The 15747-nt window shown below is 37.1% G+C and overlaps 1 protein-coding gene across 4 annotated transcripts; it reads right to left on the reverse strand.

Moving 5' to 3' along the window:
* Nucleotides 1–3407: 3407 nt before the first annotated feature.
* LOC113066483 (gastrula zinc finger protein XlCGF8.2DB-like) lies at nucleotides 3408–15165 on the reverse strand. 4 transcript variants are annotated; one of them, XM_026238358.1, is made up of 4 exons: nucleotides 9315–9367; nucleotides 9025–9148; nucleotides 8664–8806; nucleotides 3408–4815 (listed from the first exon to the last, which is right to left on the reverse strand). In XM_026238358.1, the coding sequence occupies exons 3-4, from the start codon at nucleotides 8746–8748 to the stop codon at nucleotides 3635–3637; spliced, it is 1266 nt and encodes a 421-aa protein (XP_026094143.1). In that variant the 5' UTR covers nucleotides 8749–8806; nucleotides 9025–9148; nucleotides 9315–9367; the 3' UTR covers nucleotides 3408–3634. The 4 variants fall into 4 exon arrangements, with proteins under 4 accessions (XP_026094143.1, XP_026094157.1, XP_026094153.1 ...); XM_026238372.1 differs by lacking the exons at nucleotides 8664–8806; nucleotides 9025–9148; nucleotides 9315–9367 and adding exons at nucleotides 14186–14249; nucleotides 15107–15165; XM_026238368.1 differs by lacking the exon at nucleotides 9025–9148 and having other exon boundaries at nucleotides 9315–9373.
* Between the last annotated feature and the right edge of the window lie 582 nt (nucleotides 15166–15747).

Below are 15747 nucleotides of genomic sequence, written 5' to 3' on the forward strand. Positions count from 1 at the left end.
AAATCATGTGTGATCCAGCTTTACTTAAAACAGAAGTCAGTTTAAGGTTTTTTTTATGAATCTATGCATTCGCTATTCCTAAAAATGTGTTAGTTAACAAGTTATGTGGGGTGGGGTCAGCAGCTCTTTAGCATTTAAAGCAACATGCAAAAAATGGGTTGATTTATGCAGAGCTGATTTTGATAAGGTAAAAAGGGTGAGTTTTATACTTAAATTGAGAAGTTTTAACCAAAGTATATTACATGTTATACCTGCGTCCTGTTTCCGTGTTATTGGTTTGTGATTGTAACTCTGTGTAGCTTTGTTTTTCTGTAGAATATTTATCTTACTACAACTCTGTCATTTAAAGTTATAAAATATAACTTAATTCCCACCATATTTCTGATATTATCCATCAACCTATTCTGATTCATTTTACCGATTGCTTTTAGTCTAAAACCGTGAGTGTAGCATGTTAGCATTCGTTACCATGTCATTAACATTTCAATTTGTGCTTATTGCTATTTTTTAGTTCATCAAACAATTGATAAGTCTGAATAATTCTTAAATCATGGTGAGTAATGGCTACTTCTCCTGCTATTGTTATTTGCACTGTTTGACACATGTATATTTTATCTCCAAACTTAAATTGAGGACAGTAAGAGTGTGAGGGCTCTAGATATGGCTTTGGATGCGTCTAGCTCAGGGATTCCTGTACATTGTTCGGTTCCAGCAGAGCCCCTGCAGCAGGGCAACTGGGTGACGGTGAGGCAGCGTAGTCGTGGGTCAAAACACCGCTCTTCTGTTCCGATCAAAACATTAAACAGGTTCTCCCCACTCAGCGATGCACCCACTGAGAAACCTGATGAAAGTGCTGTAGTTATTGGCGATTCTATTGTACGGAACGTGAATATAGAGACACCAGCCACCATAGTCAAATGTTTACCGGGAGCCAGAGCGCCTGACATCTTGGCAAATTTAAAAGTGCTAAATGCTAAACGTAAATACAGAAAGACTGTTATTCATGCCGGCGCTAATGATGTTCGACTTCGCCAGTCGGAGATCACTAAAAATAACATTAAAGAGGTGTGTGAACTTGCAAGCACGATGTCAGACACTGTAATATGCTCTGGTCCCCTTTTATATGTATCCACACATAATGACAACAATTATTCAATTATTATTCACCACCTTCTTCTTCTTCTCCCAAATGAATCATGGATGGTAACACCTAGGAGATTGAAAAAGGATTTCCAAACCTGGGATATAAACTGGGGCCCACGATGGAGACGATGTTCTGTGGGAGGCCATAGTTGTGAAAGACGTGATGGAATAAGTATTTTGTGGTCTCTTAAGTTCAACTGAGAAAGCAGGTATGGTTGTCCGAGCCAGGACCTTTTTTGAACCTGAGGACTACTTCTTGGGTACTGATTATTGTGAAGGGCTACCAGTTTGATACACACTGCTTAAATAACAAATTTGCTAAATTTACCTTTAATTAAATGTAACAAACACATTTGCCACAATTGATACGATTTTTCAAAAAAGAAATAAAACAAGCAAATGAAATAACTCATATGTATCTGGTCCACTGATGAAGGCCTTTGTAAAGTCAAGTGAATTATTAATCATCTAACAACAGGCGTCTAATACTGACTTCAGGAAAAGGGGAGGAACCAATGACATTTGAGGTAACAATTAAAACAGCAAGCCCCGCTCCACGACTGACATAAATAAAAGTGTTCACGCGAGTAGGTGAGCAGATCGAGTGCGCGCAAGGGCTTGTATTTGGGGACAGAGGAAGTCACGCGCGAGAGTTTGAAATGAGCTGGCGAGTTCCCGTTTTCTTTCTTCAGATTTGGTTTTACTTCCGTAGAAGTGATTTATCGCACACATAAACATCAGTTGTATGCTCGGTTATTAATGTCTTCAGAAGTAAATCATCTCCTCACTGCAGCAAAGGTTGTTGTGGAGACCAGCTAGTTCTACTCTTATAAGAAACTTTTATGGGGTTTTTTATATTGTCATTTTCAAATTCACACCAAAGCAAGTGTGATTTAAAAGAGAATAGCAAAAAAAAAAGAAAAAAAAACATTCAGATCATTGTTAAGTGGTGCTATAGTGAGCTGTTTTTAGATCAGGCCTCTCATGAACAGGACTGATGTTTGCAACCCCTGCGGTAGAAAGAGTCTGCTTTGATATTCTTGTGACCTGGATGGTAAGTGATGAAGTTGAACCGAGTGAAATAGTTGAGTCTTTTAGCATTTTAAATGTATTCTAGATTCTATTGATCTGTGAACGTGTGTTAAGCTCTCTCCAGCCAGTAACACCTCTCTTCAAGTGCCAGTTTAACGGCCAGTAACTTCCTGTTCCCGATGTCATAGTTCTGATATGGGTATGAGATATGGATATTGTTGATGTAGACAGTGCCGTTTTGCATCTCTTTGGTTTCTGAATGAATCATCCATGTAAATGATTCAGTTCAAACGCAATGAATCACTTAACAGTGACTTGCTGCCACCTATAGGCAGTTTTAATTTTGTGTGTCCGTCAAAGCTGCATTAAACAGTGTGTAAATGCATCTAAATGACACTTCTAATGCTGTTTCAGTGTTTCCTCTGCATTGCAATTTTGTTGATACTGATTTTCATTTGCTTGGTAAAATCTCAAATGCAAGTATTTGACTTAAAAGATGGTGCACGCTTTTAGAAAAAATGGCTTAAAAGTTAAAATGGCCATAAAACTAGTTGATAACGATTGATTTCTATTATTGCTGTGAACTTACCACACAGAAGATGAAGAATATAACAAAATTCAGGAGCCAGCTGTTAGCACATTTAGAGATAAGATATCAACTAATTACCGTTATCAATAAAAACCCAGAAAACGTTATACATAATTTTTGGTTGGTATCGCATACCCCTAATTTATATAATTGTATTGATATTTTATCAATAATTGTTGAAATAAGTATAATAAATACTTCTGACTCATCCATGTAACGTTTTGTTTTTGTGAAAACTTGTATCTTGAACTGTAAATTATGCATTTTTACAGTTTAATATGGTACTATAGACATTGCCCAGCCCCGCTCATATGGTATTAATTTTATTTGTGCAGGTCTTAAAAAAAGTCTTCAATTTGAAACCCTGATTTAAAGAGACAGGCGTGAAAAATAGTGCGTTTGTGCCTCATCTCAAAATAGGCATTTTCAAAATTATATAATAAATGATATGTGGAGTATTTTGAGCTGAAACTTTACAGAGACTTATATTACATGTTGTAAAAAGTACGAACATTATTTTTCAATCAATTTATATTCAGTGAATAAAACATCTTGTGAATAGTCACTTAACGTTATTTACCTCAGAATATACAACAATAAAACAATAAATTGCTGTTTTCAATACATGTGAAGAATGAAAGGATGGACGCCACAGATATTTATTAATTGTTTTGCAGTGTAGTTGGTTGAGCTTTCACATTATCATTTTTTTTTTCATGCTTTTTTCAATACACTGGCTTTGCTATGACTTCAACCTCAAAATATTTTAACATTCATGTCATATTGATATGAAATACTTTTCACAATTAAATTGTCTTCCAAAAAGAATGTGCAAAAGTTTGTAGAAATCACTCCTTTTTCTAAACCTAGTCACTCTGAGGAAAATGATTTCTTCCCAGAATGAGTTTGCAAATGCAGTTTCATGCTGTTTTTATATGTGAAACTCCTCTCACAGCGAGGACACTTGTACGGTTTCTCTCCAGTGTGAACTCTCATGTGAGTTGCAAGGTTTCCTCTAGCAGTGAAGCTCTTTCCACACTGAGGGCAGGGGAAAGGTTTCTCTCCGGTGTGAACTCTCAGGTGAATATTGAGGATATCTTTTCTTGAGAAACTCTTTCCACAGTGATGGCACATGAAGGAGTCGTCTTTGGTGTGAACCATTACATGATTCTTGAGTTCATTCACGTCTGTGAAACTTCTCTCGCACTGATAACAGTTAAAGATTGGTCTCGAGTGAAACTTCATGTGATTATTAAGGTTTACATTATGTCTGTAGCTCTTTCCACACTGTCGGCAGGTGAAAGGTCTCTCTCCAGTGTGAGTTCTCATGTGAGTCTTTAGATTGACTTTATGCGTGAAACTCTTCCCACACAGTTTGCAGGGGAAAGGTTTCTCTCCAGTGTGAATTTTCATGTGGGCATTAAGTTGTGTTTTTTGTGTAAAACTCTTTCCACACTGTTCGCAGGTGAAGGGTTTCTCTCCAGTGTGAATTCTCATGTGGGAATCGAGTTGACTTTTCCATGTACAACACTTTCCACACTGAGGACATATTAATGGCTTCTTATCGACGTGAATTTTCATGTGGACTTCAAGGCTTTCTTTTCGACTGAACGTTTTTCCACACTGTTGGCAGGTAAATGGTCTTTCTCCAGTGTGAATTCTCATGTGGGAATTAAGGTTTCCTTTACTTGTGAAACTCTTTCCACACTGTTCGCAGGTGTAAGGTTTCTCTCCAGTGTGAGTTCTCACGTGGTCATTAAGGTGATTTTTCTGTGCAAAACATTTTCCACACTGAGGACATATTAATGGCTTCTTTTCCATGTGAATTTTCATGTGGCCTTCAAGGCTTTCTTTGTTAATGAAAATTTCTCCACACTGTTGGCAGGTGCAAGGTCTAAGGTTTGGGTTTTGTGTTTTTTGAGCTTTTTCTGGTGGGGACATCTGTGAGCAACTAATTGATTTTTCTTCCGTTTTGAAATCATGTTTCTCATACTGATCTTTCTCTTCTGTTTCATTCAATTCTTGAATCTCCTCTTTCAGTGCGATCAGATCTGAAATTAAGAAGGAGAAATACCAGTTAACACCATTTTATCACAGCAGCTAGCGCTCTTGCTAATCACACTGAACACTCTGCATCATCTTAGTCTGGGGACTGATTGCACGTGTAGCAACTTGGCGTCACGCAACAGAAACAGCGTACAGACGACTACGCCACCCTAGGGCTTGCACCCAGGGAAATAACATGCACCCTCTTCAGGTGCTACTCCAGGGAACAGGTTCGAGACTACTAAGAGAGCAAGAGACGTGACTTACCCAGATAAAACGTTTAATTTTACAGTCATTAATCCTAAAACATTAAAGAATGGTCTTACCAATTAAATATCCACAGTTACAAACTGATGGCCCACTGTTAGCTGCATCCAAAGGACAATACTGTCGGGCCAGTGCGAGCCAGGGCTTAAAGCGGGCCGGGCCGGGCCGGGCGGGGCTCATAGCCTCGGGCCAGTAGCACCGAGGCCAGAATAGTGCAGGGTTTCCACAGTCAGGGCTTGAAGCACCGCTGCGCGTCACTAAAACACGCCCTTTACACACCTCTCAGAACAACGTCACGCAACCCCATCATTTCACCATCAAAGAGAAGTTATCAGAAAACTAAGAAATAAGTCACTGGAACATGCGCGATCACAAAACAAACATGATAAAAGCGTCCGTTTGTTTGCATGCTTTGCTTAAATATTCAAACTCAAAAGTATCAATGTTTTACTATAGAATAAGTGATACATTGATCATAATGAATTAATTTATCAAGACTCAAAATTAGTCACACAGAAATAAATGTATTTATATTTTATTTATTTATTTTTAACGCTTATGAAAATAGCCTGCTTATTCAGTCGAGTCTGTTTCTGTTTATTTGTAGCCACAGTCACCTATACATCACATTAAGAATGAATGATAATATCTTTATTTTTTTAAATGCTCCCAAACATAAAACATTATATTTCTATGATAGGCTACGTGGAGCTAAACTCTCAAGACAAAGACTTATGACAGATAATATAAGTTACTAAATAAATAAACATCGGATTAAGTTATTTCAAACACTCGCTGCTGACTAAGAGTGAGTTTTGAGCTCAACTTATTAAAAACAGTCTTTAATGCTGGTGTTACAGCTATCTTCTGAAATGATCCACAGCGCTGAGCTTTCTAGACGCAGAGAAACTCCACCTTTGTTCATAACTCCTCCTCTAGCCCCAGCTGGCCCACTTTGGCCAAAAAACCCTGGCCGTTGTCCCCGAGGAAGCCCAGACGAGGCACAGAAGTGACAGTGGAAACGCGACTGACCCTGGCACGCACTAGCACGATCGCTTTAAACTCGACAGTGGAAACGCGGCTATTGAAGCTGTAGGATCAGATGATATTCTTCAAAACAGCAGTAAAAACAGCCGTAGATGAAGCCAGCGTGAGAAACAGCCGTAGATACTTGCTTATGAAACAACAGCTAGTGCTCAGGCTACACCTAAAATACAAATAAAAACTTCAAACAATCTCCTCCCTTTAAAAGAAAGGAAACCCACAAGAAAAGGTATTGCTTACCTCATTCTCAGACCACAGTAAGCTTTACACCACCTGCGCTCATCACTTCGGACACACGCACACACAAAGGGAAAGCAACAGGACATAAAGCCCTGTGCCCGGTTGCATGAAATCCCTTATATATAAGTTTAAGGGTACCCTTAGTGAAACTTGGGTTGCAAGAAAAGACCCTAAGGGTTTCCTTAAGGAACTTAAGTCTGTTTTTACGTTTTTCCCCTTTAATTATCTAAGTGTTCCCTTAAGTGTTGCTACAAAGTACTTCGTGACCATTTCACCTTAATAAATTTAAGGCACCAAAACAGCTCCCTTAAGTCAACTTAAAGTCAACGTACGATGGCTGATTTAGTGTTAATTGAAGAGGAGTAAATACCAAGGCGTGTTTTTAATGATCATAATAATCCCTTGGAGACGATGAATGGTTGATGAAAGGCTGAAAAGTATTATTATTATTATTATTATAACCTCTTACGAAAAAAAAAGATGTTTTACAAACTGCACGCAAAAAATTCAGTTTATACATATGTAATTTAGGATGTAGCGCTCATTTGCATTATTTTACCTGCTTCGAGGAACGCCTGGAATACCGACTAGAGTAGGAGAGGAGAATCCTTCCCTAAAATATCTTGTACCAATTTTGCCGTCGGATCGGTTTTGTGGCAGTGGCCCTCCTCCTTTTACACAACAAAACAATAACATTGTTCCATACCAGGCGAGATACCTTTTTGAGACAATTTATCAGGCACGAGCACGAACGTTACTCATCGGTCTTTCCGGATTCCTTTTTATTGTTTGCTATTTCTTTTCTTGAACTCACCACTATGTTTTCATACTTTTTCATAACTTCTTCTACTGTTCGCTTGACAGCAAGATTTCTTGAATTTATTTCTTCTGTTATCTCCTGCCAGGCTTTAGATTTGTGCGAATGAGTGACTGACGGGTTATAGCGGCTTTGGAGAATGTTTTTTCTTTTTGTGAATTCTTCTAAAAGAATTGCCTTTTCGTCCTCTGTCCAGTTTGGTTTACGTTTTTTGTTTTCTGTTATGTTTATACTGTCCATAGCACTAATATATTGATACAAGTGTGATTTTAGCAAAGTTAAGAGGTTTCTTGCAACGCTCTTAATGAAATCCCTTCCCTCAGGGAAACCCTCACTTAAGGAGTTTCATGCAACCGGGCACTGGACCTTTACGGTCCACAAGACCAGAATACAGAGCAGAATAACCCTGCTCCACTTAGACTTGCTACTTATAATGCCACTGGAACACAACTCAATAATTGAGCAAGCAGGTGTACTCAATGCATGTCTTCCCATTGGGAATATACCACATAGTTTTAATTCGTTGACCCGATGACATTGAATCCAAGAACAAAAAGGGGGTTAAAAACCCTTAGTTACAATTTCTTAAGAATTTACACTATCCCACATTGGCAACTGAAAAGATAAACCCATCCACAAGCTACCTAAATGCTAGCAAGGTGAAACTTCATGATACTGCCTGGTACACGAGGAGACCTACCTCCAACCCGAACTCAACACGGGAATCTAGAAGAACTTTTTCCCGAATATAATGACAGTTCTACAGAGCTTGACGCCAAGATCTAGGGCAGGTTGCATAAAAGCTGTGCCGAAAAATGCCAACCCATATTATCCAAAAGATCATTATAGCATTCTCAAATAACATTTATGGCCAAAACACCGGGGAACAGGCTAGTAAGACCGGAGGAAAGGTTTTTACTGTAACTATAGAGCACGCCACGCTTAGATATCACTTTACCAGAGAATTCAACATCCAGCTCTAAACAGCCTATGTACAGAAAGTCTAGGCCATTGGCAGCCTTAAGCTATAACCAGTGAAAAGTTACTTTTTTTCCAAACCTCAAGGCTCAAAGTTCAACAAAACCATCAATTCACAGTTGACACCATATAATTTTGCCCTTTCCAATCTCCTTCGGGTGTGTTGGCTTTGTACAATCTATAACCTGAAGTGTAAGTTTCCCTTAAAATCGCCCTTAAGTTTCCCTTACACTTTATGAGCATTACATAAAATATCCCTTAAATGTTATTTAAGGGTTTCTTTAGGATAAACTTCAATAATTTAAGTATCTCTTAAAAGACATTAAGTGTTGCATAAACCCCCTTAATAATAGACAGAACAAGTGCGATATGTGTGTTTTGGGGTTTCATGAGACTTTAATTACTACACTTGTTTAATATTCTTCGCAAATATCACTCATGTCTGTAGAGCTGGACATTGTAATAAGGATCAAACGAGTGAGTTCAGCTTTGTGAATGAAAACTAACCTGTTTGTTCCTCAGTATCTTCATGTTTGACTCTGAATGTTTCTTCAATCTTCAAGTCTTCACTCTCTACTTTAATAAACGCCATCTTTATAACTGTGTCATGTGGACCTCAGTTGATTCAGCAGGAGTTTTTTTTCTTTGTCCTGTTTAAGATGAGAGTAATTAACAGAAAATAAATGATTCTCTAAAATGAACGGAAACTGCATCTCTGGGTTCATCTCAATGAGCTCCCTATTTCAGTAGAGTCAGTGTACTTTAACTAATTAACACATAATTATACATAAAGTTAATATTTAGGTATTTATGCTTTATACTTGGTATTCTATTATTTGTAGTACAATATTAAATAAGTTGCACTTACATGAAAACATATGCAGCTGGTTTGTTAGCATTACATTACAGTTTGTGTTCTCGCGCTTCGAATCACTGAATCACTTTACGAATGACTCGGTTCAGATGATTCAGATTCTCGGTTTCTCTCAATTCTATGGGGAGCGAAATGAGATGTCACTTTTCTGTTAATAATATGCGGTTTACTCATAAGAATAACTTTACAAAACGTGTTACATCATTTTAGATTGATCCATTTACTTTAATCGTTGCGATCTGTTCAATCTTTTTGCAAGCTATATAATGAACTTGAGCACAAACCTTTCTTCAGCCGAATCACAACAAGCGCAGGAGCGCAGCTTCGTGACGTCACAACGCCAGACCAAAATAAAAGTCCCGATAAAAGTCCCGTCTCTTCTTCTCTTGGTTAATGGCGGATCGTAACCAACGTTTAGGTGCATAGCAAAACTGATGGAACTGATATTTATTTTAGCAGTGCATCTTCTGCTATTTTGTCTGCATTTCCAAATTTTTCACTCTCTTGTGAGCTCGCACCAGACTGAACATTATGCCACCTCCATGTAATCTTAACAAACTGTGATAAAGTTTTATCAGTAGGTCTGTTCTGATAGGGGTCACTTTATGGTAATGTCCATTTTCTGTCCCTACTCAATTGTAACACTTGAAAAACACTTTAAAATAAAACGGTGTTATTTGAACATTTTCACGTTCTTGAGCCCTCGATGTGGATATATTTGTTTTTAATAAATGATAAAGGCTTCCAAGCACCACAGAACTGCTCGTCCCCACAGCCATGTCCAGAGGTCAAAAACAGGCTTTTCTACCATTTAAAATACAACGATGTATTCATAACTATCAAATATATGATGTAAATGACAGTAAAAAAAAACTGCTAAATAAATATATAAAGAAAGAAAGTTGTGTCACTGTTTAGGTATGTTCACTATACATTAAATACATTATTCTGAAACTGTTATCAATACTTCTTTTATTGTTTCTCTATAATCTGATACATCTATCTTTCTGACTAGAACCAGAAAATCTGAGCACATCACACCAGTCCTCAGGTCCTTACACTGGCTTCCAGTTACATTTAGGATTGATTTTAAAGTACTTTTACTCGTATATAAGTCACTAAATGACCTAGGACCGAAATATATTGTAGATATGTTCACTGAATATAAACCTAACAGAGCACTCAGATCACTAGGATCGAGTCAGTTAGAAATACCAAGGGTTCACACAAAACAAGGGGAGTCCGTCTTTAGTTACTATGCTGCCCGCAGTTGGAATCAGCTTCCAGAAGAGATCAGATGTGCTAAAACACTTGTCACATTTAAATCTAGACTTAAAACTCATCTGTTTAGCTGTGCATTTATTGAATGAGCACTGTGCAATGTCTGAACTGACTGCACTATATTTTATATATAATCATTTTCTATTCTTTACGGTTTTATATCCTGTTTAAAACAATTTTGAAATCTTTTAAAAAGTTTTCAATTTATTGTTATTATTATTTCAATTATTATTTTAGTGATTTTACGTAAAGCACTTTTAATTGCTATTGTGTATTAAATGTGCTAAATAAATACACTTGCCTTACATATTGCATTAGATATCTAGACGACACATTTAATTACATTACATTATAATTATATTTTTTTGCCCTTTAGACAGAATCTCTTTGATAGTTATTCTTCGTATGTTCAGCACACAACAGGACACAATCTATTATGTATTTTCACCAATAATTCAACATTAAATTGTTGTGCGTGAGTGAACGGGACTTTTATTCTGGTTTGGGGACGTGAGGAAATGTACTAACCATTCTTTTTACAAATGCTTGTTAATTAAGGATTCATACTAGTAAAGAAAAGCTTTATTGCCCAATTGAACTCATTTAATTATTAATGGACTTTACATACACACAACAGTGAGCAATAATGTGTTTAAAATTATCATTAACTCACTAATACATCACTAAAACATTATTAAATGAATGCAACTTTATTGGGACAAAAGTCTCTCTACAGCTATACTGCTAACCATCTAATAACACTGTATTATTAATGAGACTTTATTTCCAATTTTCTAATATTTCCTTTAGTTTTATTGAAAATAAATGACTTTCTGATTTGAAATGTAATGGGAAAAGGAGTAGACTAGAACAAGTTTTGGAAAAGGGCGGCCTCGAGCTCAGGTCGCTTGTGTCAAAATCATTCATCACACGTCTTTTACCCGCTGTGCTACTGATTTTACATTTTGCAGTGCATTTTTATTATTTAATATCTTTGAAATAATCTGTACTGTATAAAGCGCTATAGACGACGTCATTTGACTTGATCAGAAATGTGCTGTAGAGATTAAAGTACAATTTATGCCCTGCTTGTGATATTGTTTTTAGATACACAGTGATAGTTTGGAGTTTACAGTAACATGTATGTATAAAAGTGTTTTATAATTACTATTCCCCGCCTCCGGTTCACTCACGCGTTTGAATATGAAACATTACATGGAGCGCATTGCGTTCTGGGAAACAGTATCTCATGTAGCGTCTTCAGATGCATACATCAAATTTCAGTAAATGTAGCAGGTTCCTTGCATACAGAACGTCCACGTACTATTAACAGTATACACACAGCATACTGCAATATAGTAGGAGATGTGTGGCAGTATCCCATTTCTGAATTAATTTCATGCATACAAAAAATCTGCATACTATGCACTGCATACATAATGGATACCGCAGAAGTAGTAAGAGTAATATGATTGTATGGCATTTCGAACATTGTAATGAACTACCAATATACTAACATGTCCTTTTGCATATTGCATCCCAAATTGAATATTGCTACCCATATGCTTCCATAAAGACCAAAGTTTTATGTACAGTCAATTGTGCTTTGTGTGTAGTGGATTCCAATTCAGATGCATACATTCACAACCACAAGCAGAAAAATATGTAGCAAAGTTATTTAAACGAAGTACATTTTACAGCAAAGTAGTGCAACCTATTATTATTATTAAACAATGAAATGATGCATACATCTAGTTGTGCAGTTCATAGCCAATGTTATGAAGGCTACATCACAAACTAAAAAGGCCTAACACATCTGTGTTTCAAAATTTATTTTTAAAATCTTTCGTCAGGATGTCAGAAAATCTAACTATCAACTTTAATGAAAAGAAAAACGACAAACAATGCGGTTTACTCAAAAAGGCCTAGCAAACCAAAAGTTGCATGTGTTCAAATCTGCTCTCTAATCATATTAAGTGGTAATCATTAAGGAAATGTGTCCTTATTAAAGCCATTAAGCTAGTTTCATTCTGTCCACATGACGAGTCCATACAGATGCTCCATATTACAAAAAAAAAATGAATCAGTCAATTGACAAGCATATATAGTTCACTTTTTCACTTTGTGTAGTGAGTTGTGGTGGTTTAGAAAGGGAACATGTCTAGTGGTGAATAGAGTGATAAGAGGTGATTGTGAGTAGATGGATCCTGTAAAAGTCATATCCTCCTGGATGTTCCAAACAGGACAAGTTCATCATTAAAGAGCTGAAAGCTATCAAGTGAAAGGTAAGCCTTAAATTGCCATTTTAGTTGCACAGGTACAGCAAATAATTACCTTAGCCTTTGTCTAATTTTATATCAGATGGCCTTCTTCACTATATATGTCAGAGGCGTAGGCGAGGTAAACATTTGGCCACAGATGTCACCTCACCAGAGGAGGCAAATTATGTTTTTGTTAGCCTTCATGCCAGTGTTCAGGGGGGTCACTGTGGCATGGAAAAGACTCGAGATGCCATTAGATCCAGATTCTTCTGGGCTGACATGGAAGAGGACATCCACAAATGGGTGAGTTTTATTCTTGCCTACTTGAGGCTTATTATTTTAAAGAAAATCACCAAATCTCTAGACCGTACTTAACACAGAACATTACATTTTGTAGACCAAGCCAGAATGTCAACAGGAGAAGGTCTACATCCCGATAGAGGTGAGTATATCCAATGACAAGTGTTCCCAAAAATTGATAAAATGCAATTTGTCCTTCTATACACCATATTTTCTTTCCCAGATCACAGAGCCTCTGGAATAGCTGGGAATGGATTTGGTTGGAAAAATTGCATCCAACCAGAGAAGGGGAATCAATACGTCTGTGTTATGATTGATTATTTTACTAAGTGGACAGACAGAGGCCTACCCACTGAGATCAGAAAGTGCAAGGGAAGTGTCTGACTGCATTTTAGATTTTTTTTTTTATATATATATAAACATGGAGCTCCAAAAAGACTTTGTCAATAAGGTAAAATGTAACCTAATGTGCTTTTGGTTAAAAAATTTAATTAAAAAAGAGGTTATTCTCATTTTTCAGTATACTGTACACTTATTTTCACAGATTAGTTTTGATCTTTTGTCAGAGGTTAGGTATTAAAAGGAGCCTGTGTTCTCCATACCACCCACAAACTGAGAAAATGAAGGGAATCATCCAAAGGTATGATGCTGACCTGGATTGTTTATAGCTGCCTACACTAGGGACTATTGAATGATTGATTCTGATTGACAAGACCGAAGCAGATGAAGGAAACAATGGAAACACTGTTTACTGACCAAGACCACAGCGTCCTGACTAACCTGCTCTTCTACACTGAACACTGCTTTCTGTCAGCATTTACCCTTCACAAAGAAAAGAGGCATCTGTAAAGGCAGACAAATCCTAGAATTTGAAGATACTTAAACCAACGAAACAAGAACTTTGACCTCTCAGCCTTTTAGTCAATTCTCCACACCTAAGATTAACTCCTCAACAGTTTGAAAGAAAAACTAAATTCTGTTTTAAGTTAAATAAAATATGGCTGTGACTCAGGTGGATTACTAATTTGGTACAAAGACAATTAAAAGAACTTTAAAAAATAATTATTGAAATTGAAAATTCATCTATTTGGCTTTGAAGTGAAATCAGACATATCACAGCATGATCTCTACCTCTGTGCACTCTATATTAAACCTCATAAATATTATGAAACTTCTCCAGCTGAATCTTAAAAACTGTTTTCTTTGAAACTCAAACCCAGATGGAACAAATCTAGCTCTGAACAATTTAAAGAAATCATGAACTGTCCTACTATATTAAAAATGCTGGGTGACTTAATGTCCACTAATTTCACCTTAGATCAGGGGTATGAAACGCGATCCTGGAGTGCTGATGTCTTGCAGAGTTTAGCTCAAACCCTGAAAAAGAAACATTCAAAGCATTAGCAACTCTAACATTAAAGAGCCAGTAAGATGAAAATTCTAAGCTTCCTTTCACTGTTTATAAGTCCTGTACATTAGGTTTAAATCCATGCAAGGTTAAAAAACATTGTCATTTTGTCAAAATATCATTTTAAAATTACCTCAATTCTCAGAGACCCCCAAACGGTTCGGGCGAAGCTGTTCAAAAGATTCAGTTTCCTTAAACCCCACCTTTCGGTAGCATACTGTGTTCTGATTGGTCAACTGACATAGTTTTGATTGGTTGTTCCGCACACAACTTCACGGTAAACTATGCGTTAGCATCTGTTTGGGGTGAATTATGTCTTATTCCTCTCATCGTGAAGCAAACAGTAAAATAAAAAACTTGAACAGTCACGCCGCTTTTTCTTCTGTGTGTGTGTATTCAAGCTGCGCTTCAGTTTGAATCTGAATAGCGCGTTCAGCGCGGGGGCGTGGTCACTTAGATATAATGAAGGGAGACGAGAAAAACAGACATCGCGTTGTTTTCATATGGATTACTTTATCTCAGAATATCTGTTTTTTTCGGCAGCACTTGTTTAGTTTTAAAGTAGACATGTCAGGCTTTCTATAGATATCTCTCTCATGTCTCTTCGTTGAGTATTCACGGAGTTACACTTCATTTACTGACGTGTTTGTACATGACGATCAGCGCAGACAGCACACATACTGATAAGACGCTCAGGAGAAAACAGACACATAACTTCATAATCATTCTTCGCGTTGTGATTCGGAGATGCTCGTTGGTCTAAATAAAGTTGGTAATGAACCATCTTTTATGGCCAAACGCTTTGAAAATCCCACCTTGTACTCACCGAGATTAGAAAAGCAGCCATCAGTGAAATGTTGTGAACACAACAAAAGGGATTTGTTGCACTGCTCTGGTATTGTGGTGAAAATGAATTTTAGCCATTGGTTCTTCTGATCTTCATTCGTTGGCAGTGAAAATAAAACAAACTTGCCTTTACAATTAAAAACCCACTGTCTCCTCGACATGATGCTATCACACCAACCAGAGCGTCTGTGTGTGTGTGTGTCTGTGTGTGGGGGTGGGGCAGGTCAGAGTTCAGTTTCTCTCAAGACGGTAGGCGGAGATTATTATGCAAAGTGTTCTAGTGACGTACATAGAGATGGGCAAAAGATTTGAAATCTATAACGACTCGTTTCAGCGATTCAGAGTCGACTCCTTACTTTAGAAGCCAATAACTTTATAAATCGTGAACTTTTTGGTTTAATTACTTTGCACATTGTTTACACAGATGGACGGCTACATCATACACTGTAATACAGGTCATTTTTGATTTCCCATCTGTGTGGCTCTTTAAACAGCAAAGAAAACATAAATCAACAAATGGTTTAATAATGAATGCACGAAGGTCAGGAAAGAACAAAACGGCTTTCTAACAAACACAAAGATACATCCAATCAGACATTATGGTTCACTTATTCTGAATGT

This window comes from Carassius auratus, chromosome 4 (assembly GCF_003368295.1).
Source record: "Carassius auratus strain Wakin chromosome 4, ASM336829v1, whole genome shotgun sequence".
NCBI classification, from domain to species: domain Eukaryota; kingdom Metazoa; phylum Chordata; class Actinopteri; order Cypriniformes; family Cyprinidae; genus Carassius; species Carassius auratus.